General features: G+C 40.2%; 1 protein-coding gene across 1 annotated transcript; it reads right to left on the reverse strand.

Annotated features, from left to right (window-relative positions):
• Positions 1-28: 28 nt before the first annotated feature.
• On the reverse strand, positions 29-26788 carry PGK1 (phosphoglycerate kinase 1). The gene is made up of 11 exons (XM_011384935.2): positions 26619-26788; positions 18111-18161; positions 15315-15470; positions 15060-15204; positions 8664-8767; positions 7895-8014; positions 3064-3178; positions 2641-2820; positions 1272-1449; positions 887-985; positions 29-516 (listed from the first exon to the last, which is right to left on the reverse strand). The coding sequence occupies exons 1-11, from the start codon at positions 26681-26683 to the stop codon at positions 476-478; spliced, it is 1254 nt and encodes a 417-aa protein (XP_011383237.1). The 5' UTR covers positions 26684-26788; the 3' UTR covers positions 29-475.
• Positions 26789-27305: the final 517 nt, after the last annotated feature.

Raw genomic sequence — 27305 nt, forward strand, 5'->3', positions numbered from 1 at the left:
ACCCTAACAAAGAATGACAGGAAAAAAATCCCAGTTTCAATGGATACTTTTATTATTTATTTAATAGATCACGAACTTCATCTCCCTCTCTCTCTACAATTTGAATTTCATCTTGTTTCCATGCTGAGTAGTGAAACAATGACAAAGCTAGCCAGAATAAGCTATTCTAAAAAGAGAACTAAGCTAACAGCTCACTTTCTTTTAACAGGCAAAATATAAATACATGCACTCTTGAATGCACAATGGTTTAGTTACTAAGAAATTCAAATGGCATCTTGAAGAATGTAGGCAAATCCAGGGTGCAGTAAAGATGAGCTGAGATGCTGTGCAACTGCTTAAGGGTTCCTAATGCTGCATCTCTTGGCCACTAGCTGAATCCTGACATGGGTGAAGATTTTAGTTAATACCAAGTGGAGATGTGGAAAGCGCTAAATTGACTCACAGGATGTGCACAGGAACCAAAAGGCAGAAAGTACTAAACATTGCTGAGAGCATCCACCCCAGGAAGGACTTTACCTGTTTTAGAGAGAGCGCACACAGAGACAGCATTACTATAGGATCCACTAAGCCAGATTCGCCACCTTCTATCTTCTCTGTAACATGTCTGCTCTTTAGGATATATGGCCAGGAGTTGGGAAACATTTACATTTTGGGTCCCAGGTCCATTAGAGTGTAACATCTTTGAGAGTAAGTTTTCCTATCTGCCCCTCCCCACCTCAAATGGAATGCCAGGAGCTTTATTTAAAGTTCCTCCATTTGTACTGCCCAGCTAAAAATGACTGCTAATGACAACACTACCTACTATCTCCACTGCATTCTACCCACCTCTAACTGCATAACCCCTATCCTTCCCCCAAACAAGCCAAAAAACAAGAAAGAACCTCACCTTCCAGGAGCTCTAAACTGGCACCACCCCCAGTGCTCACATGGCTGACTTTATCTTCTGTATTCCATTTGGCACAGCAAGTGGCAGTGTCTCCACCACCTGTTGAATGAATAGCCAAGTAAAAAGGGAAAGGAGAGAAAAGAAAAAAAGAAAAAAGACTGGCACCCAAACTATAAGACATTGCACTCTCAAGCCCAAATGGTAGCTGATGAACCCCCAATTCCATCTCATTAAGATGCTCCTCCATGAATTATATGCCCATTTAGCTCTCAAGATGCAACCAGTGTCAAGAAACCTAAGAAAAATTACCCATTTCCCTTCTACTTTCCTCTGATAAGAATTCTGCCAGCTCACACTGGAATTAGCTTTGTACAGGACCCCTTACCTATGATGGTGATGCAGCCCCTAGAAGTGGCTTTCACCACTTCATCCATGAGGGCTTTGGTCCCTCGGGCAAAAGCTTCCCATTCAAATACGCCCACAGGTCCATTCCACACAATCTGCTTAGCCCTGGCGACAGCCTCAGCGTACTTCTTGCTGCTCTCAGGACCACAGTCCAAGCCCTATAGGGTAGAGTTAAAAGAGAGGATGAGCTACCAAGAAAAGCTACTTAGAGAAGCAAATACCACCTCCACCAAGACCAGAATTAAGGCTGAACACCAACACCAGAGTTTCTTCTAAAACCAAGATACCCTTCAGTCTTTTAAAAGTATAAACCTGTTCATGCCCTTTATAGAAGATCAAGTCTAAGGGAAAACCTCAAGTTATTTGATTAAAACATTCTTAGCCACACTATTATGATTGTAAAAAACTAAATCTGTGGTTTTCAACCAGGGTCAATTCTGCCCCTCCTCAGGGAACATGTGGCAATGTCGAGACATTTTTGGTTGTCACAAGTTGTGGAGGGTGTTGCCACTAGCACCTAGTAGCCAAAGATGCCTTAAACATCCTACAATGCAACAGCAGCCCTCCACAACACAGCAAAAACTACCTGGGATGTCAACAGTGCTGAAGTTGAGAAACAAAGAACTAGATCAGAGCTTCTCAAACTTTGGTGTGCATCACAATCACCAGGAGGGCTAGTTTGAGCACAAATTGCTAGGCTTCATCCCCAGTTTCTGATTCAGTAGGTCTAGGATGGGCCCAAGGAACTTGCATGTTTTACCAAATTCCAAAGTGATGCATATGCTGCTATCCTTGGGACCACACTATGAGAAACACTGAACTAAATAAAACCCACATTCCTAACAAAAGGAAAACTATTAAGCAAACTAGTATGTCAACATGATACAATTTTATTCAGCTATTAAAATGATGTGGAGAACACAACAATCAAATATTTAGTCTTTAATATACACATACATACACATATACTGATACAAAGTATCAGTACACTTTTACTATCTTAATGTTTTCAAAGAACGATTTCTTATACATGCTTTAGGTAGCAACATAATCCAGAACAGCCTAAACCAAGAAAGTATACTGCATTTGTCCCCAGCACATAGTTAATTTTAATTTAGAATAAACAAAAAAAAATTGTTTTGTCCCCACATTACTGATGAACACAGCAGCAATCTGATACCACTGCTTTCGCTCATAGATTCTCCTCCAAGGAGGGCCTCAGTACATTTGGAGCCCTCTCTGACAGAGATTTCTTATAGAGATTCTTTTAAAATGCTTGTTGGTTGGTTAAATGAATGATACCAAAATGTTTTTGTTAACTCATACTACCAACCACTCAAGTGACTCACCATCCAGCCAGCAAGTATGCCAGAAGCTACAGTGGCTTGGCCAGTCTTGGCATTCTCATCAAACTTGTCAGCAGTAACAAAGTCAACAGGCAAGGTAATCTTCACACCATTCTTCTCAGCTTTGGACATCAGGTCTTTAACAATCTTGGCTCCCTCTTCATCAAACAGAGAAGTACCAATCTACATAGGGGACCAAGATGATGAAGATCAGCCTCTATACGAAGAACATGATTACCTCACAAAGCAGACAGAAATAAGATACAACATAAAGTAACAATTCCAAGACAAAAGAAAAACAACTTGTCAAAATAAATAAGAATGGAAGTTTTTAGGGTTCATGTCAGAAGCTGGTTTTTTAAATTTACATAAATTGTTATTTCTCATGGAGAGCTATTTCAAATCCACCTGGCACTGGTTTCCTACCTCCATGTTGTTGAGCACCTTAAGGAAGGTAAAAGCCATTCCACCACCAATAATCATCTCATTGACTTTGTCCAGCATATTATTGATCAGTTGGATCTTGTCTGCAACTTTTGCTCTAGAAGAAAAAGCAAGAATCATCACCAAACTAACAATGAATTAAGGAAGTGCTATTACACAGAGTCAGAGTTTTTATTTCAAGGCACAAGAACAAAGAAATGCCCCCACAAAGTGACAAAAGTATTGATTAACTTTGCCCTATACTTCTCCAATCCAAAAGACCAATCCATTTCTAAGAAATCCTTTTAAAGGCAGCGGTTCCCAACCTTTTTGGCACCAGGTGCCAGTGCTCCTATGAGAATCTAATGCCTGATAATCTGAGGTGGAGCTGAGGTGGTGATCCTAGTGCTGAGGAGCAGCTACAAATACAGATGAAGCTTCGCTCGCTCACCCGCCACTCACCTCCTGCTGTGTGGCCTGGTTCCTAACAGGCCACTGATTGGTAATGGTCCGTGGCCTGAAGTTTGGGGACCCCTGTTTTCAGGTATAGCTCTAGACCAAGAAGGGCTAAGAAGGCCTACTATAAAGGAAAAATGAGTTCCAAATAGGCCTCTTTTGTTCCCCCCACCAAAATAAAAATCAGAGAGTCAAGATTGTTAATTATACCTAAGTAAGATTGCTAATTGTGGGATTCCCTGAGCCCACTCAGAACTGTCTTACCCCTACAGCAGGGATCACATTATATATCAAATGAATATATACTGAGCAAAAATCGACAGATATTCACACTCTTAAGTCTATGCTCAGTGGCTGGGACATTTGTTTTATGGCATTCATTATTCTATTGGATCACTTGATTCAACACATTTATTGAGCACCTACTCTGTGCCAAGCACTATTCTAGGTCTCTGAGAAACAAAGTGGCAAAAACAAAAGATCCCTACCTCTTTGGAGCTTATATTCTAGTAGAGGGAAATAAGACAATAAATACACATATCCTTTCACCTCCCTGTGAGAGAAAAAAGAAACTAAAGAAAAACCAATTCGCTTGAAGCACAACCTTTAAAATCTCCCACATAGGGGTTCCCTGCCCCATAGGGCCCTTTTGAATTTTGTTCTCTGGGAGAAAAATCATCAAGAAGGGCTGCATGATGTTTGCCCAAAATTTATTTTATAAGAAAACCTTTTTTTGGTTAAAAAAAGAAAGGAATAAAGGTATGTAAGGGAAATAAAATAAAATATAATAAAATAAAATCCCCCACGTAAGTAAATAGCTTGTCTTCCTTATACATTCTGATATATCAAAATCCCACTTAAATGAACAAATCACCTTGGGCCTGTTTCCCTCTTCATTCAATAAACAAGATGATGTTTCAATGATAGGCCCTATCACTGATGTGTCAGTGATAGGCCCTATGCTAGGATTTGTGAAATGAAGGTTCAAAATAATAGTGATGTGGGAGAATGGATGACAAGAGACTGCTTATCTCACTTATAAAGGCTGGTTATCACAAAGGATAAGACTGCATTAACTGTTATATACACACATGCACACACACACATACACGGGGTAGGGGTGAAGAGGAAATAAGTAAAAAGGAAGAAAGAGACTCAACCGCTTCTAAAGAATGTGAAATAGTCTATAGCTCAAATTCCCTACTTCTTCAATATGTTGATAGAATGAAAACAGTAAGGAAGAGGGGACTATTATAGAATGATACTTGACAACCAAATGCAATGCATGGACTTCGTTTAGATCCTTAAACAAACCAACTGTAAAAAGACATTTCTGAGATGATCAAGAACTTCTGAATACAGACTAGGTATTTTAAATGAAACTTAAATTTTGTTATGTATAACATGGTGGTTATTTAAATCTCCTTATTAGTTATGAGATGCATACAGAAGTATTATAAGTGAAATTATATGATATCTAAGGCTTGCTTTAAAATACTCCAGGTAAAAAAAGGATTAGAGGATAGATGAAACAAGATTGGCAAAAATGTCGAAAATTGTTGAAACAACACTCACTTAGTATATGACAAAGGAGGAAAGAATATAAATGGGGTAAAGACAGTATCTTCAATAACTGGCGTTGGGAAAATTGGACAGATACGTGCAAAAAAAAAAGAAACTGGACCACCTTCTTACACTGTATACAAGAGACTCAAAATGGATTAAAGACTTAAATGTTAAGACCCAAAACCATAAAACTTCTACTTCTAGAAGAAAACATAGGCAGTAAACTCTCTGATATTGCTAACGGTAATTTCTTTTCAGATAAAATCTGAAGGGAAACAAAAGAAAAAATAAACAAACGGGACTACATCAAACTAAAAAGTTTTTGTACAGCAAAGGAAACCATCAACACACAAAAAAAAAGACAACTGACTGAATGGGAGAAGATAGTCTCTAATGATACATCTGATAAGAGGTTACTATCCAAAATATATAAAGAACTCATACAACTCAACAACAACAAAAAAAAAAATCAAATTAAAAAATGGGCAGAGGACCTGCACAGATATTTCTCCAAAGAGGAAATACAGATGGCCAATAGACATGTGAAAAGATGCTCAAGGTCACTAATCACCAGAAAAGTGCAAATTAAAACCACAATGAGATATCACCTCACACCTGTCAGAATGGCTATCATCAATAAATCAAAGAACAGCAAGTGTGTTAGAGGACGTGGAGAAAAGCGAACCTTCATACACTTGTTGGGACTGCAAATTGGTACTATGGAAAACAGTCCGGAGGTTTCTCAAAAAATTAAAAATGGATATACCTTTGACCCAGCAAAAGGTATTTATCCAGGGAAAACCAAAACAATAATTCGTAAAGATCTACACACTCCAATATTCATGGCAGCACAATTTACAATAGCCAAGATATGGAAGCAATCTAAATGCCCATCAACAGATAACTGGATAAAGAAGTTATGGTTCATATATACAATGGAATATTACTCAGCCATTAATATTTGCACTGACATGGATGGACCTAGAGGTTATTATGCTGAGTGAAATAAGTCAGACAGAGAAAGATAAATACCATATGATTTCACTTATATGCAGAATCTAAGGAACAAAAATAACAACCTAATTGAAAAGAGACTCACAAATATAGAGGACAATCTGGTGACAGCCAAAGGGGAGAGGGGTTGAGGGGCTGGGAGAATGGGGTGAAGGGTTAAAGAAGTACAAATTAGTCATTGATAGATGGTCACAGGGATGGGGAGCACAGCAAAGGGATTGCAGTTAACATTAATGTGTTGGCTAGGAGGAGAGCCAGAGGAGAGAAAGAGCAATTAGTTTTATAAACTATATAAATGTCTGACCAATGTACTGTATACTTGAAACTAATACAATAAAATTTTAAAAAATAAAAAAAAAAATTGTTGAAACAAGGTGATAGGTACCTGAGGGTTTATTATACTGTTCTCTCAACTTCTGTGTATATTTGTTTCCACAATAGTTTTTCATAAAATGTAAAACTTTCCCCAAAATTGTTAATGGTCTAAGGAGACTACACTGCAAGAAAGAGCAAAAAAATCCTCCACACATCAACTGTCCTAAAACATCTACTTGGGACTGAGTCTAAAACCTAATCATAACCACTAGGTGGCACTCACTTCCATACTCCAGGTCTACAGAAGGCTGGAGAAAAAGGTCAGACAGCTCATAACATCTCCAGTGAAGCAAGGATCAGTCTGACCTTTATAACACAGTGTACAAGAGAGGCAATGCTTCGAGGACACAGATAACCTGTACCCACCTGATTTTTAGGACCCTGAAACTGGGCTCATAAAGCCTAGAGCAACTATGCTACCTGAAATTAATACCCAACTCCAGAGTCAGCTTTCATGGGGAAATGATGAATGAGTTCAGTCTCATGGGGGGGGGGGGGGGCTGGGAGGGATGGGAAACCCTGCTCATAGAAGGTCAGAGACATCCAGCCATAAAGAGGCTACTACCTAGGATAGCCATGCCAAGTGACAGGAAGTTATCTTTTCCAAGCAGTCCCAGGTCCCTGTCCCCACTCTATCACCTAGAATTTATCCTCCTAGCCTCTTGACCCAACAATTCTAAAATTTCTGTTTTTAACCAAGCCATTAGAATATTATTATCCACATGGTACCTTTACCCACAGGGCAAAATATAAAATGGTATGTAATCTGGAGAAATGAGTTCTAAAAGATATATTAAACATACATGAAGAGATTTTCAGTTATTCCTTGCCAGATTGTACGTATTATGAAAGGTTCAAATGCTTCGTTAATTTTTAGATGAGCACCTATGGTGGATCTTTCCCATTCTTCCCTCCAGAACCACCTTCTATCCTTGGCTCTGTTCTCTGTCCCAGGAGACTGACCTGCATGGACTGCATCAAGGAAACACCTTAACCCTCTGGCTTACAGCCAACTGAGGGTGGGAGGGAGTAAATTAGGAGGAGATTGAAAAGATATCAGAATATTTATGTTCTCGGCCCCCTCCCTGCCATATGACTATTCGTATGTCCCTTGACCAAAGGCTATAGTTCCTATCAGAGGGGCCCCTTCCAAACAACTACCCTCTCTGGATTCTAATAACTATTCCCTCCCTTTGTTTCTTCAGGCCTACAGATGATGATGGTGATGGCTGTTGCTAGCCCCGGATTACTGTACTGTCCTTTTTGAGTTTCCCTAAAAGCTACCTTTGGTAGATAGTCGCTTTATTAAATTATCCTCAGATACCCAGTTTGATTGTGCTATCTGACAATAAATTGCCCAAGTTATGGCCTACTACCAGGCAAACACATTACTGAAAGCATGATCTTGAAGAGTTCTTCATACCCGCCCAGGATGGCCAGGAAGGGTCGCTCTGGGTTTTCCAAGGCTTTGGCAAAGTAGTTCAGTTCCTTCTTCATCAAAAAACCTCCAGCTTTCTGTGGCAGACTAACTCCTACCATGGAGCTAAAAAAGACCAGAGACATTCAAACTTTAGTCAATCCCTACCAATTCTCCCAATTCTAGAGGCCATCTTCTTATCACTGAAATACTTTAACTTCGGAGATTCTGAGAGACTATGGTTTTCATCCCTAAACTGCAAAAAAAAAAAAAAAAAAAACACAGGTACATAATAAGATTTTTGACTAACAGTGCAAGGTCAAGGGGTACAAGTAAAAAGCAATGACCTTAAGTAGAATTTAATATACCCAATTATTAGTCTTCAGGCCAAAGGTTTAATCCCAATACATAATCAGCCAGTTGATGACAACAGAAGAGTCCTCAATTTGCTTCCTACTGACAGCATAAGATTCTGATCCCACAATGTTCACAAAGGGTTAGCTTTATATGAAATATCAAAAGTGAGAAAGAGCAACTACTTATTTAAGCTTGACAAAAAGCTCCACAATTCTCAGCATTTTTTACTTTTATTTCCTCTTCGGATCAGGAATACTTAAACAAGAGCCACAGTCTAACCAGTAGCTCCAATTGGAGATAGAAGCCTACAGGATCACAGTGTAATACAGAAATCTCCAAAATCAAACCAGAGCTTGAGCTGCTCTAGTAAACAGAGGAATACTGCTTCCAGCTTGACATCAAACAAGACTCTTAGTACCTGTGGGCTCGATGAGCAGTGCCAAAAGCATCATTGACATAGACATCCCCTAATTTGGAAAGTGAAGCTCGGAAGGCTTCTATTTTAGCTGGCTCAGCTTTAACCTGCAGAGAAAAACAAAAAATGAGAAAATCAACAACTGGAAATGTTGATGGCTGCAAAGACAACTGCAAAAGGATTTCATATCAAGAGTCCACTTAAATATTTCTAAAGACCCTGAGTTGGTGGGACATCAATTTTTACAATTAGCAACAGTACCTGTTCTTCCTTCCAAATATTCCAGGTCTTTTGGTCATTTCTGCATGTTTCTGCTCTCCTTCGCCTTCCCTCATATTGCAAACCTAAGGTTCCTGAACAATGGCTTAACCTCTAATCACACGAAGCTAACAACATCCATTTGACCTCTCCCCAGCTCCTAGGACAAGATTCTAATTATTCTTCCCTCTCCTTATCTTGACTCATATCCTCATTTTAACATATTCTCCTTGTAAAAGTTCAGATTATACTTGACTCAAAATGCTGGTTAACAAGGCCTTTCTGCAAAGGCATAGAGGTCCTCACACATATTCTTCATGAAAACAACAAGGACAGGCTGGAACACAAAAGACAGATGGAAACATGACAAGATAGGACCCCAGAAACATTTTATATTGATTAAAAGGAGGCATTTTATATGGCCTTTCCTGAAGTTAGGAATCTGAGAAAACAAGAAATACACTTCTATAAAAAGAGAGAGAGAGGAACAAAAAGTAGAAGACAAGGATTTGAAATGTCAGCTCACTATCCAGGGATTCCCCCAAAAAGAGACAGAGGGCAGGATGGCAGGATGAACAAAGAGTCTCCAGTAGGAGACTAAGTGAAAAAGCACAGGAAGACAGATTAACAGAGACATAGCACAGAAGAGTATATAGCACAGAGCAGATGTTCATGTTAGCCACTGCCCACTCCCATCCTCCTAAAGTATCAAGATGAAGGCAACTGCCACAAAGAACAGGGGCTTTCCTCTGATGACCCAAAGAATGCAGGGGCACTAAAACTAAAGACTGCAGAGCCTCCATAATCTCCCTAAAATAGAATAACATATGCCACTGGTAACTGGAAGATGAGTGATATAGTAATGAAAACATTGTCTGAATGGCAGGAGACCTGGGTTCTAGGCCTAGCTCTGACACTAATTCACCATGTAACCTTTGGCAAATTGCTCTCTATCCCATATATTAAAAAGGAATAATAACCCCTCTATTTGTAAACTGTTTATAGGGACTTCCAGTCAAGATGGCATAGATGGTAGACGCTGTGTTTGCCTCCTCTCACAACCACATCAAAATTACAACTACAGAACATCCATCATTGAGAGTCGCCTTAGGTCTGGCTGAACAGAAGTCCTACGACGGGGAACATGCATGAGAAGCCACTTTGAAACTGGTAGGAGAGGCAGAGACACGAAACGGGCCAGTCCCACAACTGCGTGAGACAGTTGAGAATTGGGAGAAGTATCTTGGCTGCAGAAATCCCCTCGGCAGGGCGAGGGGTCTCGGCTCCATACCAGGCTCCCCAGCCCAGGGCTCCAGTGCCAGGAATGGAAGTCTCCACAACTTCTGGCTGTGAAAACCAGAGGCGATTGTGGCTGAGTGAGACAGAGGGCTGGAAGAGTCAAACGTTCTTTTTAAAGGGCCCGTAGCAGACTTACTTGGTGACTGACTCACTTGCTCTGAGCTCCAGCCTGGGACAGCAGCTCAAAAGGCATCACAGATTTGGGCCATTGTTCCTTTGTTGAGCCCTCCCTGCACCCAGGTTACAGATTCAGGTAGCCGCCATACCTGTGCGTCTCTATCAACCTGGCTGACATAGGTTGTCCCACCTAGGTAATTCCCTGAGATCCAGTCACTTCCAATTTGCGGACCTACTCAAGCTGCCTCCAGTGGGTTTTTTTCCATACAAATGGCCTGTCTTGGTTCATGCTGTAGACTTTTCTTAAATCTCACAAAGGTTCACAAAACCCAAAGAAGCAGCATCTGACCTTGATGTGCCCCATACCTCTTGCTGAGCAGTCTTGAGCCCAGAATTAGCAGCACCTAGCCACAGTTCTTGGCTTGGCCTCTCAAGGCACCACTAAGCATAGCATGGGTGGCATCCATCTGCATATTACTTGGTGACTCTTGCCAGGTGGCCCAGGAGGAGCATAAGCTGCAGCTGACCTTGGCCTGCAGCTGGGTCCCTCCCAGGAGGCCCTTGGGCCAGCATGCCCAGTGGCCTGCTTCTATTACAGCAGGAGCCTGAGCACCATCCAGGGCTGCATCTGAGGAAGACACAACCAAAAGGCAGACTGGGCAGGCACCAGAGTTCTGCTAAAGTTAATCATACTCCATCAGGTCGGCCCCTACCCAGCCAGGCCTCACAACCAATTAACTCAAAGGTCCCACCGAGGTGCAAACAGCAAACAAGGCTCAACTACAACAGGAGGGCACATACAACCATACAAGGGACACACTTTGAGTACCTACTTGGCTCAGGTGACCAGGGAAGACTGCACCACTGGGCCCCAAAGGATACATACTACATAAAGCCACTCTATTAAGACCAGGAGACTTAGGAGCCCTACCTAATACATAGAAACACAGGGAGACAGCCAAATTGGGGAGACAAAGAAACATGTCCCAAATGAAAGAATAGAACAAAGCTCCAGAGAAATAACTAAACAAAATGGAGACAAGCAATCTACCAGATGCAGAGTTCAAAACACTGGTTATAAGGATGCTCAATGAACTGTTTACTCAAACACTGGTTATAAGGATGCTCAAGAGTAAGAGTATGTGAACTCAGTGAGAACTTTAACAAAGATATAAAACATAGAAATGGAGATAGAAAACATAAAAAAGAATGTCAGAAATGAAGAATATAATAACTGAAATGAATAATACATTAGAGAGAATCAACAGTTTAGATGACGCAGAGGATCAAATCAGTGATTTAGAAAACAAGGTAGCAGAAAACACCCAGTCAGAACAGCATCAAGAAAAAAGAATCCCTCTCCCCTCAAAAAGTAAGGATAGTCCAAGGGGCCTCTGGGACAACATCAAGCATAACAACATTCACATAATAGGGGTACCAAAAGAACAAGAGATTGAAAACCTATTTAAAGAAATAATGACAGAAAACTTCCCTAACCTGGCAAAGGAAGTAGACATACAACCCCAGGAAGCGCAGAGAGTCCCAAACAAGGTGAACGTGAACAAGCTCACACCATGATGCATCATAATTAAAATGCCAAACATTAAAGACAAAGAGGGAATCTTAAAAGCAGCTAGAGAAAGGCAGTTAGTTACATACAAGGGAGCTCCCATAGACTGTCAGCTAATTTCTCAACAGAACTTGGCAGGCCAGCAGGAAATGACACGAAATATTCAAAGTGACGAAAAGGAAGGACCTACAACCAGGTTACTCTATCCAGCAAAGCTATCATTTAAAATTGCAGGACAGATTAAGAGCTTCCTGGACAAAAAAAAAAAAAAAAAAGAAAAAAGAAAAAAAAAAGGCTAAGGGAATTTATCAACACCAAACCACTATCATATGAAATGTTGGAAGGACTTCTTTAAGAAGAAAAAAATATGTATCAAAAATATGAATAATAAAATGTCAATAACTACATAGCTATTAACAAGTACTTCAAAAGAAAAAAAATTAAATATTCCAATCAAAAGATAGGGTGGCTGAATAGATGAGAAAACAAGACCCTTCCATATATGGTGCCTACAAGAGACTCACTTCAGATCAACGACACACACAGACTGAAAGGGATGAAAAAAGAAAAAAGATGTTTCATGAAAATGAGAATGAAAAAAAGAATCTGGGGTAGCAATACTTATAGCAGACAAAATAGACTTTAAAACAAAGGCTATAACAAAAGACAAAGAAGGACCCAGTAACCCCACTTCCAGGTATTTATCCAAAGAGACCCAAAATACTGCTTTGAAGGAACATGTGCATCCATATGTTCACTGCATTATTTATAATAGCCAAGATATGGAGGTAAGCTGGGTGTCCATCAGTGGATGAATGAATAAAGAAGACGGGGTAAACATATATAATGGAAGATTACCCAGCCATAAAAAAAGAATGAAATCTTGCCATCTGCAACAACATGGATGGACCTAGAAAGTATTGTGCTGAGTAGAATAAGTCAGACAGAGAAAGACAAATGACATATCATTTCATTTACATGTGGAATCTAAGGAACAAAATAAGCAGACAGGAACAAACAGATACAGAGAACATTTTGAGAATTGCCACATGGGAGGGAAGTTAGGGGGTGAGTGAAAGGGGGAAGGGATTAAGAAGTACAAAATGGTAGTTATAAAATAGTCATGGAGATGTAAAGTACAGCATAGGGACTATAGTCAATAATATTGTAATAACTATGTATGGTGTCAGATGGGCACTAGATATATCAGGGTGATCACTTCATAAGTTATATAAATGTCTGTTCATTATGTTGTACATCTGAAACTAATATAATATTGTATGCCAACTATAATTGAAAAATAAAAAATATTTTAAAAAATAACTATTTGAGGAAAAATGGCAAATTGAAAGCTATTCATGAAAAAAAAGGTGCTATAGAAATAATAAAATCCCATTTCTCATTTTTGGTCTGCTAATAACTAGAAGGAAAAGAATGCTCCTAAAAACCAATGCAGGCACACTGAATAAAGGAAACATTTTATGTTCTTTTTTAATCCATTTTAAACTCATAATTGGCTCCTAAAATTTCAAGCACTGAAATGAAAGTCATTGCAGACTAAATGTAAAGTTAACTAAAACTGTCATAGACTAGCATAGTTGGTTCATCACTTCCTGAATAAAACGTTTTGCCTCAATTTGCCGGTTGCCTCCTGCCATTTCTAAGCCCTAGAGTCTGTGCTTGAGTTTCAGTCTAAAAGGGCACCAAATTTTAGGTCAGCATGAGACTCCTACTACTATAGCAAGACCATGCCAAAGGCAAAATAAGGCAAGACTAGGGCCTACAGTGCTATGAAAAGAAACTGTTTGAAAGGAGGCACTCCAACAATCTTAAGAAATGTCAGAAGTACAACAGGAGATTGAGACACTAGCCACCGAGCATCTTGTTCCCCAAGACACTACAGACCTTAAAAATGGAAAGTTCTCAAAGGGCGCCTTACACTTCGCTTCTACCAACAAGGCAAATTCCAAATCATCCTCAAAGACCCAGCTTTATCGCTTAATATTTGAATTCTGGTTGTCAGGTCATAATAATCTGTTTTGTAGCTTATCTATGGTTGGTTTTTGAAAGTTTCTCTTTGGATTTTTAATTTTGTTTTTTTTCCCCCTATGGCTGCTTTTGCATGACAATGGCAGACCATATATGGTTGTGACTGACTGTGTGGCCTGCAAAGCCTAAAATGTTTATTGTCTGGCTTTTTACCAAAAAAAAAAAAAAAAAGTTCTTATCTAATGGACTAAGCTATATGTAAAGGCCAGTAACAGAACCACTGCCCTCTAACTTTAGTCAGACAGCTTTTCTGAGACTTATTTTCTTCATGAAATGATGATACTTGTACTTCCTTATCTTAAAGAGAAATTCGAAAAATGCTTTACACTTTTAAGAAAAATGCCTTAAATCCAAGGCAATATCATCGTGACCATTATTTACCCAACTATAATCAATTGTCCCAAATAGTCCCTTTCCGCTTGACTTAGCAAAGTACTTTTACTGATCACATAAGAAAACCCATATTATACCAAATTTAATTGACTGTTTTAAAAATACCACGCTTGAGCCTTTAATTCCCCCTTCTAAATAAGAAAACAGATTGTCCTTCCATAATACACTAGGGCCTATTGCTTATAAAGTGTTCCAGCCTTGACACAAAATCTAAAACTGACCCTGCTGGAGGAACACCTGGTGTAGCATGGACATTCACCTCCACAACCACATGTGAATGTCTGATCTCAGCACTTGGGAATCAGCCTATTCTTCAATAGGTTATCACATACTGTCAGAAAAAAAATTCTCATGTATCACAGGCCAAGTGTGTAACAAAGGGACAATTAGAAGTAGCATGTTCACTGAATACTCTTACATTCAAATGGTGTTCACGTATTTTTTTCAAAGATATTTCAAAACCACTTGAACATGAAGAAGGCTTTTGAGATGCTGGCAATATTCTATTCCTTGACCTAGATTATGGTTACACAGGTGTGTTTACTTTGTGATCATTCATCAAGCAATGTATTTGTGCATTTTTATATGCATGTTATACTTCAATAAAAAGATGTGTAAGGAAAAATAAACATGAGCTTCCTGTATTCTTCAATCAAAGGCTTATAGACTCAACCATCCTCACTCCCACTAATGTCAAAAATCACAGGTCCTACCTTGTTCCCAGAAGAATCTTTTCCCTTCCCTTCTTCCTCCACATGAAAGCGAAGGTTCTCCAGCAGGATGACAGACCCAGCAGCTGGGTCAGCACAAGCTTTCTCCACTTCGGGGCCTACACAGTCCTTCAAGAACAAAACATCCCTGGGGAGAGGACAAGATGGAGACTCTTGGGCAGTCTGAAAGTTAAGAACCAAAATGCCTGAAAACATCTCCTATCACAGATTCCACCAGCACCAGAGCCTGGCACTTACTTGCCCAGCAGAGATTTGAGTTCTGCAGCAACTGGCTCCAAGGAGTACTTGTCAGGCATGGGAACACCATCAGGGCGGCCCAAGTGGCTCATAAGAACAACTGACTTGGCTCCATTGTCCAAGCAGAATTTGATACTTGGGATGGCAGCCTTAATCCTGCAACCAAAAAGAGACAACAATTAGAGCAAGGTTACTCCTAGGAATTAGTGGAAAATATTCTATTCGCGGCCTCATAAAACATAAAGCTCCTTTTCTTTAAATTCTTTCAAATCTACTTTCGGCTCAATGATGGTCCTTAGGTTCATGTTCAGGGGAAGAAGTAAATTACGATACCAACTCTCCCTAGGATTGTACATTCTCCTGTTTTGCCCCCTGTGCAGAAAAGCTATCTTTAGAAGAACCTGCTTGCAAGGTTGATCCTTGGCTGGTGTCTAGAATTTGGCTTTCAAAGTGGTCTTTCAGTTCTTTAACTGACAAGAGCCATTCACTGTTCCTAGACTGTCTGTACAAACAAGGTGATTTATGCTGAACACCTACTTCCTTCTGGGAGTCTGCAATTTTGGTAGTTGCTAGGTAGAGGGTACCTACGTGACCAGTTCCCAATAAGAATCTTAGGGGCCAAGGTTCTAATGGGTTTTTCTAGGCAGAAACATTGCACACAATTATTGCATTTTTTCATTGCTGGAGAAACGAGCACATTCAGTGTGTTCCCTCACAGGAAACATAGAGCATCAGAAACCCATGCATGGATTTCTCCAGATTCTGCCTGTGTCTTTTCCCCCTTGCTGATCCTGTCATACATCCTTTCGCTGTAATAAACTTTAGCAGTGAGAACTATATAATGAGTCCTATGAGTCCTTCTAGCAAATCACCAAACATATGGATGGTCTTGGGGACGCCAAAAAAAAAAAAAAAAAAAAAAAAAAACCCTCTCATGTGACTGTGGAATATAAAATTCCTAAATCCCGAAAACATTAAAGGAAATTTAGAGAGAACTGTAATAACTTTTCTGCACCCATTACAGATCCTAAGTAGGAAAAAATATATTCATTATACAGAATGTGGTTTGCATAATGCATCGTCTTTATTACATTATAGTTTAACCAAAAAAATAATTAAACTTCCTTTACATATTTCAAATTGCTGTTACGAACCTGCTACTAACTTCCCATTTTTTGTCAGTCTTTAAGAAATTAAAATTGATAAGAAAATCATTTATTTATTCAACAAATATTTATTGAATGCTTCTTTTGTACCAGGTACTGTTCCAGATTCCCAGAATACAATCGTAAATAAAAGTTTCTACTTTCGTGGAAGTGAAATTCTAATGACAGGAGAAATAACAATAAACAAATAAACAAAATATATATCTATCTCAGATGGTACTAAGAGCTATGGAGAAAATAAAGCAAGGTAGGGGGACAAGAATGATTGGGGAATAGTGGTGGAGGGGATTTTAGATAGGGTAGCCAGGGAAAGTCTCTCTGATAAGATGACATTTCAGCAGAATACCAAGTAATAAAAAACCTGGTTATGTTCCAAATAGCTTATGCTATTTGGCAGATATAACAACTCATTTATACCAAGCAAAGAGGAAATCTTTAACCAGGTACAAAGTTTGCCCAAGGAAGGCAAATTAATCTTCAGGCTATCCCTTATCGGCAAGTTCTATTATGTCTAAAGATTTATTTTGTTCATCAACTCGAAGGATTTATGAAAATGAAAAGATCTACTCAGACATGTCTCTCTGCTGTTTATTCATTAAATACCTTGATAGGCATATTTCCAATCTTTTCTGTATGCTGCAGAAAATAATGAAAATCAGAAGGGTCAGAGCTGCCTTGTACAAAGACCTTCCATTATGGTGCACTGGGGATGTGCTTGGCAGATTGCCAGGCTCCATTCCGGGGCCAATATCTGAAAATGTTCTGGGTCTAGACCTGCACTCTACAATACGGTAGCCATCAGCCACATGTGCCTGGTGAATACTAGAAATGTGACTCGCCCAGATTGAGCTCTAAGTGTAAAATATATGCTGGATCTCAAAAATGTCCCATTATTTTATTGATTACATATTGAAATGATTTGTTTGGATTTAATGGATTAAATATATGAAAACTAAGTTCACCCATTTCTTTTTATTTTTTTAATATGGTAACTAGAAAATTTTAAATTATATGTGGCTCATATTATATTGACACTAGACAGCACTGGTCTAGATCACTACAAAGCACCTTCCCAGCTCAAACCCTTCATTTAAAATTTAAAATAAATATCTTCTTTTACAATCTAGTCAAAATCAAGAGCAGTACTATCACTTAAAATTTCTGCTTCTAAATCTAGGAGCCAACGCATTTGAAGCAGCCTAAGCAAACTGAAAATATTACTTCTGAAGTCTTTTCCCTTAAATCAAAAACGTATTTTATCTTGGCCATCTGGAATAGGAGCTTGTAACACTACACGTAGGCTTAATAATTATAGATATTAAAAAATCCTTCTCTTGCAGAGTTCATTTTGCAAGGGAAGCCAAGTTACCTTAATCTTTGACATTCTTAAAAATGCATAACCCCAAATTCTTCAAATTTTCAAAAAACAGGGACAGAAAAAAATTACCTTAATTTTTTCAATTTCTACATTATCATAAGAAAGCAGACCAAGTGGTGGGTTGATGGAAAGCCAAGATCATATGGCTTAAGTTACTGTAGTTCTACAATAAGAGAAAAAAAAACATTCTATCCTATATACCCATACCCACCCACATCTTAAACCTAGCTCAAGGCTTAGCAGGGAACTTACCTCTGGTTATTTGTTATCTGATTGTTCTTCATAGGAACATTGAAGTCCACTCTAAAAAAAAAAAAACAAAGTTTCAGGTTCAGGTACAGCACCATGATCAATATATTGTTCCTTCAAAGATTAGAAGAGGTACTTTGAATGAACCAGTTATAAATAAGTTGAAGTTGGAAGTTCAAAACTCACCCTAAAAACAATCCGCAGTATTAGAAATCAAGAGAGTGGTTAGCCATGGGGAGGAGGGAATAAGTACTGACTGGGATAGGACACCAGAGAGAGCTTCTGGGTTTCTGGTAATGTTCTATTTCTTGACCTGGGTGATTGCACAAATGTGTTCATTTTTTGATAATTCTTTGAGCTTATGATATGTGCCTTTTGGGTATGTATCTCATACTTTAAAAGCGAAATTTTTAAAAATAAAAAATAAAACCTAACTTAAATCACAGGAACTAGCCCTGAAGAACTAGGAAGCTAAAACCTGTTCCATCTAAAAAGATTTCTACGTGGGCCTGGCATGATATTATCTGATAAAAGCAGTAGCTGGAGGTGTGAGGGGTAATAAGGAACACATTTTTATTCTGATTCTTTTGATATTATTTCTGGGTCCCAGTGAAACTAACATCACTCAAAAGAAAAAATAACTAGAAAAATAAAACACATAATATACTTTCTGGAAACAGCTGGGGGCCTTGAGACCAGAAAGAAACCTAGTGTCCAAAAGCAAGTTTACATAGGATCTTTCTAGCAAAAGAGAGATAACTAAGTCTCTTTCAAAAAGCCTGAGAGGAGTGGAACACATGACTCTGCCCACTAGACAAACAGGCAATTAGAAGGAAGTGATCAGGATGACACAAGCAATAATTTACTCTGTAGTCTCCTTTCTTACCCAGATTACTACTTTACCATTTTTAAGAATCAGTAATTCCTTCCCCCTTCTTCTGAACTCCTTAGAACATCAGCCTACTTCAATCTGACTAAAAATAAACGTGTGTGGTAGTTATTTGTAAGGTCTAAGTTTTGCCTGCCAGGAGCCTTTTAATTAAAGATTTTTATTAAAAGAAGCTAACATACAATATTGTATTAGTTTCAGGTGTATAGCAGTTATTTAACATTTATATACCTAAAGAAATGATCACCATGGTAAGTTGAGCAACCATCTGACACCATACAATGCTATCACAATATTATTGACTCTATTCCCTAAGTTGTACACCATATCCCCGTGACTTGTTTTTAAGTGGTTTCTTTCTGTAGCTGTAGAATGTTACTGTAAGAATTAAATGTTAGCGATCTGTAAAATGCTTAGAAGAGTACCTGGTACAGAGTAAATACCATAAAAGTGGTAACTATTATTACATATGTTAATACTGCTCCAAAAACATAATTCTGTGATGTAAAAGGCAAATCAATTATTACTAATATTAATCTAAAAATAAGAGACCTTTCAAAGTGAGAAGTAACAAGCATTTAGAGTAAATAAGAATAGCCATTCGGAGCTTGCTGATTCAGGCAGAAGCCCAGTGTTCCAAGTAGGAGAAAAAGGCAATGGATACTTAAGAAAGGGAGGGGGAACAATTACATCAATATAAGGAAAGCATTTCTATTGGTACAGATAACATAACAATGATGTTAATTCTAAACAACGTTAATTTTCTTTCCAGTAGTCATCAGTCCATAGTCATAACTGTTTTCTTGCTATCTTTGCAAACAGTTTTTTGGGACAAAACGTTGTGGTTGGCCCACAAAGGTTATTTTGCCCTGTTCTAACATTCCAAAGACTTGAAGCATAAAACATGCCAGGCAGTTCCTCTGGCATAGCAGCTCCGTTTATACTACTGTTTACACTAAAAACACACTAAGGAACTACACAGAAAGTATGACCTAATCAAGAAGATTGCTGCTGTGCTTGATCATAAAGCTCCATTCCTAGCCCTTCCTCTCAAAGGCTGAGGCCTAGCAGACAATTACAAGGTCCTAGAAGACCACCAATATTCTAAGTCCAGTTCCAGACCACTGCAAAAAAGCAAATACTGCAATAAAAAGAGTCTCGCAATTCTTTCTGGTTTCTCGCTGCACATAAAAATGTTTATACTATATATTGCAGTCTATTAAGTATACAACAGCATATGTGTTAAAAAAAACAATGTACGAACTTTAATTTAAAAATACTTTATTGCTTAAAAAGTGCTAACCATCATCTGAGCCTTCAGCGAGTCATAAACTTTTTGCTGGTGGAGGGTTTTGCCTCGATGTTGATGGCCACTGACTGGTCAGGGTGATGGCTGCTAAAGGCTGAGGTGGCTGTGGCAATTTCTTAAAATAAGACAATGAAATCTGCCACATTGATTGATTGACTCTTCCTTTCATAATCAATTTCTCTGTGGCATGAAATGCTGTTTAATAGCATTTTACCTGCAGTAGAATTTCTTCCAAAATTGGAGTCAAATCCTCTCAAACCCTGCCCTGCTTTATCAACTAAGTTTATGTAATATTCTAAATCCTTTGTTGTCATTTCAACAATTTTCATAGCACCTTCATCAGGAGAAGATTCCACTTCAAGAAACCCTTTTCTCTGCTCATCCTTAAGCAACTCCTCATTCATTAAAGTTTTATCATGAGATTGAAGGAATTCAGTCACATCATAAGGCTCCACTTCTAATTAGAGTTCTCTTGCTATTTCTAACACAGTTTCTATCTGTAGTTATTTCCTCCACTGAAGTCCTGGACTCCTCAAAGTCATCCATGAGAGGTGGAATCAACATCTTCCAAGCTTCTGTTAATACTGATGTTTTGACCTCTTCCTATAAATCATGATTGTTCTTAACAGAATCTAGAATGGTAAATCCTTTCCAGGTTTTCAAATGATTTTGCCCAGATCTACCAAAGGAATCACTATCTATGGCAGAGCCTTACAAAATGTATTTCCTAAATAATAAGGCTTGAAAGTCAAAAGTACTCCTTGATCCATGGGCTGCGGAATGAGTGTTAACAGGCATGAAAACAACATTAATCTCATCTCCATCAGTGATCTTGGATGACCAGGTACATTGTCAATGAGCAGTAATATTTTGAAAGGAACCCTTTCTAAGCAACAACGGTGGACTTAAAATATTCAGTCAACCACACTGTAAACAGATATGCCACCATTCAGACTTTGTTCCCGTCATAGAGCACAGGTGGAACAGATTGTCTTAAGGACATCAGGATTTTCCAAATGGTAAACGAGCACTGCTTCAACTTAAAGTCATCAGCTGTATAAGCCCCTAACAAGAGAGTCAGTCTGTCCCTTGAGGCTTTGAAGCCTGGCATTGCTCTCTCCTCTCCAGCTATGAAAGTACTAGATGGCATCTTCTTCCAATATAAGGCTGTTTCATCTACATTGAAAATCTACTGAGTGTATGTAGCCACCTTCGTTAATCATCTTAGCTACATCTGGATAACGCTGCAGCTTCTACATCAGCACTTGCTGCTTCACCTTGCACTTTATGTTACGGAGATAGCTTCTTTCCTTAAACTTCATGAATCAAACCTCTGCTAGTTCCAAATTGTTCTTATGCAGCTTCCTCACCTCTCTCAGACTTCAAAGAATTGAAGAGAGTTAGAGCCTTGGTCTAGACTAAGCTTTGGCTTAAAAAAAGTGTTGTGACGGGTCTGATCTTCTATTCAGACCACTACAACTTTCTCCGTATCAGCAGTAAAGCTGTTTCACTTTCTTATCATTCATGTATTCACTGGAACGGCACTTCTAATTTCCTTCAAGAACTTTTTCTTTGCATTTACAACTTGGATAACAGCTTTCAGCCTATCTCAGCTTTCAACATGCCTCCCTCACTAGGCTTAATCATTTCTACCTTTTGATTTCAGGTGAGAGATGTGCAACTCTTCTTTTCACTAGAACACTTAGAGGCCCTTTGTAGGGTTATTAATTGGCCTAATTTCAATATTGCTGTGTCTCAAGAAATAGGGAGGCCAAAGGAGAGGGAGAGATATGGGGGGACAGCCAGTCAGTAGAGCAAGTCAGAACACACATAACACTTAACTGAGTTCACTGTCTTAAATGGGCACAGTTCGCGGCACCTCAAAACAATTACAACAGTAACATCAAATGAAGATCACTGATCACAGATCTCCATAACAAATACAATAACAGTGAAAGAATTTGAAATATTGCAAGAATTACCAAAATGTGACACAGAAACAAAGTGAGCAAACGCTGTTGAAACATGGCACATGTAGACTTGCTCAATGCAGGATTGCACAAACCTTCAATTTGTAACAAAAACACATTATCTGTTACTTGCAATAAAATGAAGCGCAATAAAACGAGGTATGCCTGTACTCCAATCTACCTCACTGAAGAACAGCCTTTCCAAAGGTGGGTTGAGGGAATAATTCTATATTCAAGCATTTTAATTAAAGTCTTCAAAGCTAAAGGCAGTACACATGCCTCTGAAGAAAGAAATACACTCTCCTTAGTTTCAGGCTACTTGATTCTAAGCATCTTCTTTAAATATCCTGAACAAGGCCCTTGCCAGCCCTTAAGTGCATTCCAAAGAGGTTAAAGTATCCCATTACCACTGGTCATTTTTCTCTCCCTACAGCCTCCCAGAAGGCCCAAAGTCAAAAGGGCTAAGGGCATGAGGTTGAGCACAAGGCACCCCTCACAGTGTTTCTCCCTACCACCAAGCCCTTACAAGGAGGAAATTTGGGGGGCAGAAACACTCAAGAATCTGTCTCATCTATCCAAGCAGCCATGGCACAGCTTACTGATGAGAAATGGACTTGAATTCTCTTCTCATTGCCTGTGGATTACCTCTCCTTATCATCTCCTAGACTCTCTCAGCAACAACTCTGCTTTTAGCTCCTCCTCTATATGGACTCCACAGAAACTGCTCTTGCCTATACATTCCACTTGTTCCATTCTATGTAAAATCTGTACCCCTTTTCCACTTCCTTGACACACTCCCAAGCTTAACTTCAGGCATGAAGTCAGACATCACTACACACCTATCGGAATGGCTAAAATAAAAAATAATGACAACACCAAATGCTGACGAGGATGCAGAGACTGAGCACTCATACACTGCTGGTGGGAATGTAAAATTGTGTGGCTGCTTTGGAAAATCAGTCTGGGAATTCCTCAAAAGGTTAAGCATATGACCTAACAATTCTACTCCTCAGTGTTTACCCCAAGAGAAATGACAGCATATGTTCATACCAAGACTTGTCCATGAATGTTCAATGTTCACAGCAGCTTTATTTGTAATAGCCCAAAACTGGAAATAACCAAGATGTCCTTCAGTAAGTGAATGGCTAAACAAATGGTGTAATGTCTATACCACAGAATACTATTCAGCAATATGCTGAGTGAAAAAAAGCCAATCCCAAAATGTAATAGACTGTGTGATTCCACTTATATAACAGTTTTGAAATGACAAAATTTTAGAAACAAGACAGATGAGTAATTACCTGAGGTTAAGAAGGGAGGAAGAGGAGCTATAACTAAAGGGGTAGCATAATGAAGATCTTGGTGGTGATCAAACAATTTTTTTATATCTTGATTGTGGTGGGAGTTACACAAATCTACACGTGATAAAATAGCATAGAACTATATGCTTTATTCTAAAGTCGACTTCCTACTTTTGATATTGTATTATAATTATTAAGATGTATACAATGGGTAAATTGGGTGAACAAAGGCCTCTCTACTATCTTTGCAACCTCCTATGAATCCATAATTATTTCAAAATAAAGTGTTAAAAATATTGCTCAGTTGGAATATCAAGTCTCTATCACCTAAAATCTCAGGAGTCCAGGTCCAGTTCCATTAAAAGCTCTCAAAGGAACCAGGTCCACCCTTGCTTTACCGCCCTTGACTGGAAAATTGGGGTATTACGGCTGTGTTAGAGCCTTCTTTTAAATCTGCTGTTTTTCCTCTCCATTTCTTTTTCCACTACATCAGGCTGTGGCTTAACAAGTAACAACAGGTTAGAGAAAAAGCAAAGCAGTATGACTGGCAACCAATGAGAAGAAGAAAGGAAATGACATTGCAAAAATAAGCAGAAAGTTTATTCAAAGGTAAGTTAACTGGTGTCCCAAAAAACGGATGTGGAACATGGTAATTATTCAGTCAGAGGTTTCTGGCTATCAAAAGTCCCCTCAACAAATCGATTTCCCATGGCAATTAAAGCAGGGGCCAGAAGACTCAACAAACATCAAAGCTCTCTTCTGCAGGACAAAAAAAGGAGACAAGTGAAGCAGCCACTACTCAGGAGGCCCTAACTTGGAAACACTGCCAGCAATCACCACATAACAGCATTGAGACAAAAAGAAATTTGAGCTGACAAAAATGGCTGCCTAGGCTTTCCAAAAAGTAGTGCTACCATGTGACTCTCTGTTCAAAAGATATGTTAATAATCAGGGAATAAAGTAACTTCCTGTTCTCAAGCCAAATAAATAGAATTTATCCCGACTACAGGGTTGGGAAATTATTAATTGCAACCTTCAGCAGACAAAAGGTCTATTTTAACCTGTCTTTGTTCACTGTGTCCAAGTATTCAGAAGATCTGGTGGGTAGTAGCCAAGGAGATGGACTTCTAGACCTGGCTCTGCCACCAACTTGGTAGTTTAGTGACCTTGGACAGGTCATTTTCCATCAGCAAAACAGGACTAGCCAACCATTTCAAGGCTCAGGGTTAATCTGTGTTGAATGAAACTTTGCGCTCTTGGGCAGAAAGATATTTCATTAGGTCCAGAGAGAGAAAAGGTAAGTACCTCCTCTAGTCTCACTCCCAACCTGCCCAGTTAATTCCTCAAGCCAGTTACCCAGGAGAGAGGAGATAAAGCCTCAAACTGCAATTGTAGGAAGATGACCAGTGTTGATGCCCCATCCACTGACTTTCAGATGGTGCATGCATCTGGAAAGGTCAGCATTGAGCATAGAGCAGATGGGAGGAAATAATCAAAACCCAAGATCTGGCTGCATGCCAATGTCCACCTGACCTGTTTTTCATAGGGTCTATGCCCTTTCCTTAACATCATCTGATGGGTAGAGAGGGCCCTTGTCTAATACTGGGATGGCTGTAATTCCTACTTTGTCTAGAATGGAAAGGCCTAAATAATTTAGGAAAAATGAGACACCAGATATTTCTCATGGCCAGATGTTATTGAGCTCTTCTGACTATTCCCATAGCAAGGCACAGGTCACTTGCAAATTAATAGTGGCTAGACTGAAATTAAGAGGGAAAGGGGAACTACATGAATTTTTAGGGTACTCATACTATTCTCTAAATCATAGTGCCTTCATATGCTTAAGCCTAGGGTAAAGGGAGATTCCTTACCGCCTTATGTGACTGTTAAAATCCAAAAGATGCCCTCACTTGAACCAGCCCAAATTGGGAAAGGGGCTGAATCACACCATTCACATGCCTGCCCATCAATCACTCACTTCCCAAAAAGGACAAGACTACACAAGACTATCAAAGCAAGCCCTTACGGAAAGCACCACCCTTGGATACTCTCAAGGTATATAACAATCAAGTGCAGCAGTTAAATACCTGTCCTTCTGCACTTTGCTCCTGGCATGCACAAATGTACCACGTTACAAAAAGAATAAATGTAAAAGTTCTATACACCATACTGGTAATTTGGGCAGATAAGGGAGAAGCCATGTTGGTTAAGTGACTGGGGATCCACATGGGCAGAGTAAGAGACCACAAAGCGCATGGGAAATCCTTCCCGCTTCTAACATCCTGTTTCTCTAGCCACCCTTGGGGGTGAGTTTAGAGAACACCAAGAGTAGCCACACCCTGCTCTACCCAGAATGTGTCACAACCCTGATGCAACCCTCCCCCACTCCGCCACGCCTGGGGTCCAACGACTTGGTAGGGCAGTAGAGGCCTGTTACGTAAGCTCTGCAGGGCAGCCTTCAGTACACCCCGCCCCATTTCACTCTCCTACCCCCAATGCTTTGGGTAGGGGGAGTTCTTCTCCTGAACATTTAAATCACTGAAAAAGATTTCCTTTTCTGCAGGGGCCTTTAAAATGTGGGCGGTTTATCCTTTGCCTGTGATGGTCTAGGGCGGGGGTTGGGGGCAGGGCAGGGAAACTAACCAAATGACCTTTCAAGGTCCCTACCTTGGGGCCTAGGGATTTGCAGGCTAAGCCTTAGGTCCCGCCACGCCAACTAAGAGCTAGAGGCGACGGAACTGCATGGCAGAAAAGAGAAAGCTGGCAAAATGTGTCCCAGCAACCTGAGCCTTTCCTCGGTGGAGCCATCCCGAAAGGGCAACTACGGCTGTCTTCCTGTGCTGGGGAAAATATGGTTAGAAATCGTTAAACCTGGGCAAAGCCTCGGTCACAATGGTAGGCAGCCTAGCCCAGCACGACTAGGATCCACAGGGACGAGCCGAGCACTAAAAGCAACTTTGGACAGGCAGGGAAGCAAGGCGGCCCGGGCCGGAGAAGCTGAGGCAGAGCCCCAGGGGTGCGCGGGAAAATAGGCAGAATTACCTCATAACGACCCGCTTCCCCTTCACGTCCAGCTTGTCCAGAGTCAGTTTGTTAGAAAGCGACATCCTAGCAATACAGCAGCTGCGAGCAGCAGGGGATCAGTCAGCGGCAGAGACAGAAGAGGAACGCGTGCGGAACGACTATAGCCACCGGAACCCGCCGCCCCGCCCCCAGCCTCGCCCCCAGCCCTGCCCCTTCCCGGCCGCCACACCCAGAGCACCGCGCACAGCAGCCGCTATTGGACGCAGCCCAAAGGCTCCGGCGCGCTGCCATTGCTCCGAGGCGCTGTCCGTCTGTGAGTTTACTGGTGGGACGTGCGGCTAACGTTTGTCACGTCCCGCACGCAGCGAGCCGCTGGGAACCTTCGTGACTTAGGGCGGGAGCGGGAGGCGGCGCCGCTGGGCCGGCTGGTGGAGGAGAATGCAGGCAGGTGGCGCTGCGGAGCGACGAGGGGAGAGTGGGTCCCAAGGTTGCTGCCTGGGTCCCCGCCACCACGCCCAATTAGCTGCAGCTCATGCAAATCAACGACAGCCTGAGGAAAAGCTCCACCCCGCCCCCACCCCAAGTACTCCCCGGCAGCCCTACCAGGCTCGATGCAAATGGCACTAGAACTGTTAAGAAGATTCTCTGGTTTCCTGGCTCCTCAAAATGGAATTCTACGTAAGGCTGCTAAGTGGCCTTAATAAT

Source organism: Pteropus vampyrus, unplaced genomic scaffold (genome assembly GCF_000151845.1).
Source record: "Pteropus vampyrus isolate Shadow unplaced genomic scaffold, Pvam_2.0 Scaffold635, whole genome shotgun sequence".
Lineage (NCBI taxonomy): Eukaryota > Metazoa > Chordata > Mammalia > Chiroptera > Pteropodidae > Pteropus > Pteropus vampyrus.

Coding starts and splice junctions, on each gene's coding strand:
- PGK1 (XM_011384935.2), bottom strand. CDS start 26,683: ATGTCGCTTTCTAACAAACTGACTCTGGACAAGCTGGACGTGAAGGGG. Junction 15,471..18,110: donor CAGATAACAAATAACCAGAG/GTAAGTTCCCTG, acceptor TTTTGGTTGCAG/GATTAAGGCTGCCATCCCAA. Junction 986..1,271: donor GGGCTGCATCACCATCATAG/GTAAGGGGTCCT, acceptor TTCATTCAACAG/GTGGTGGAGACACTGCCACT.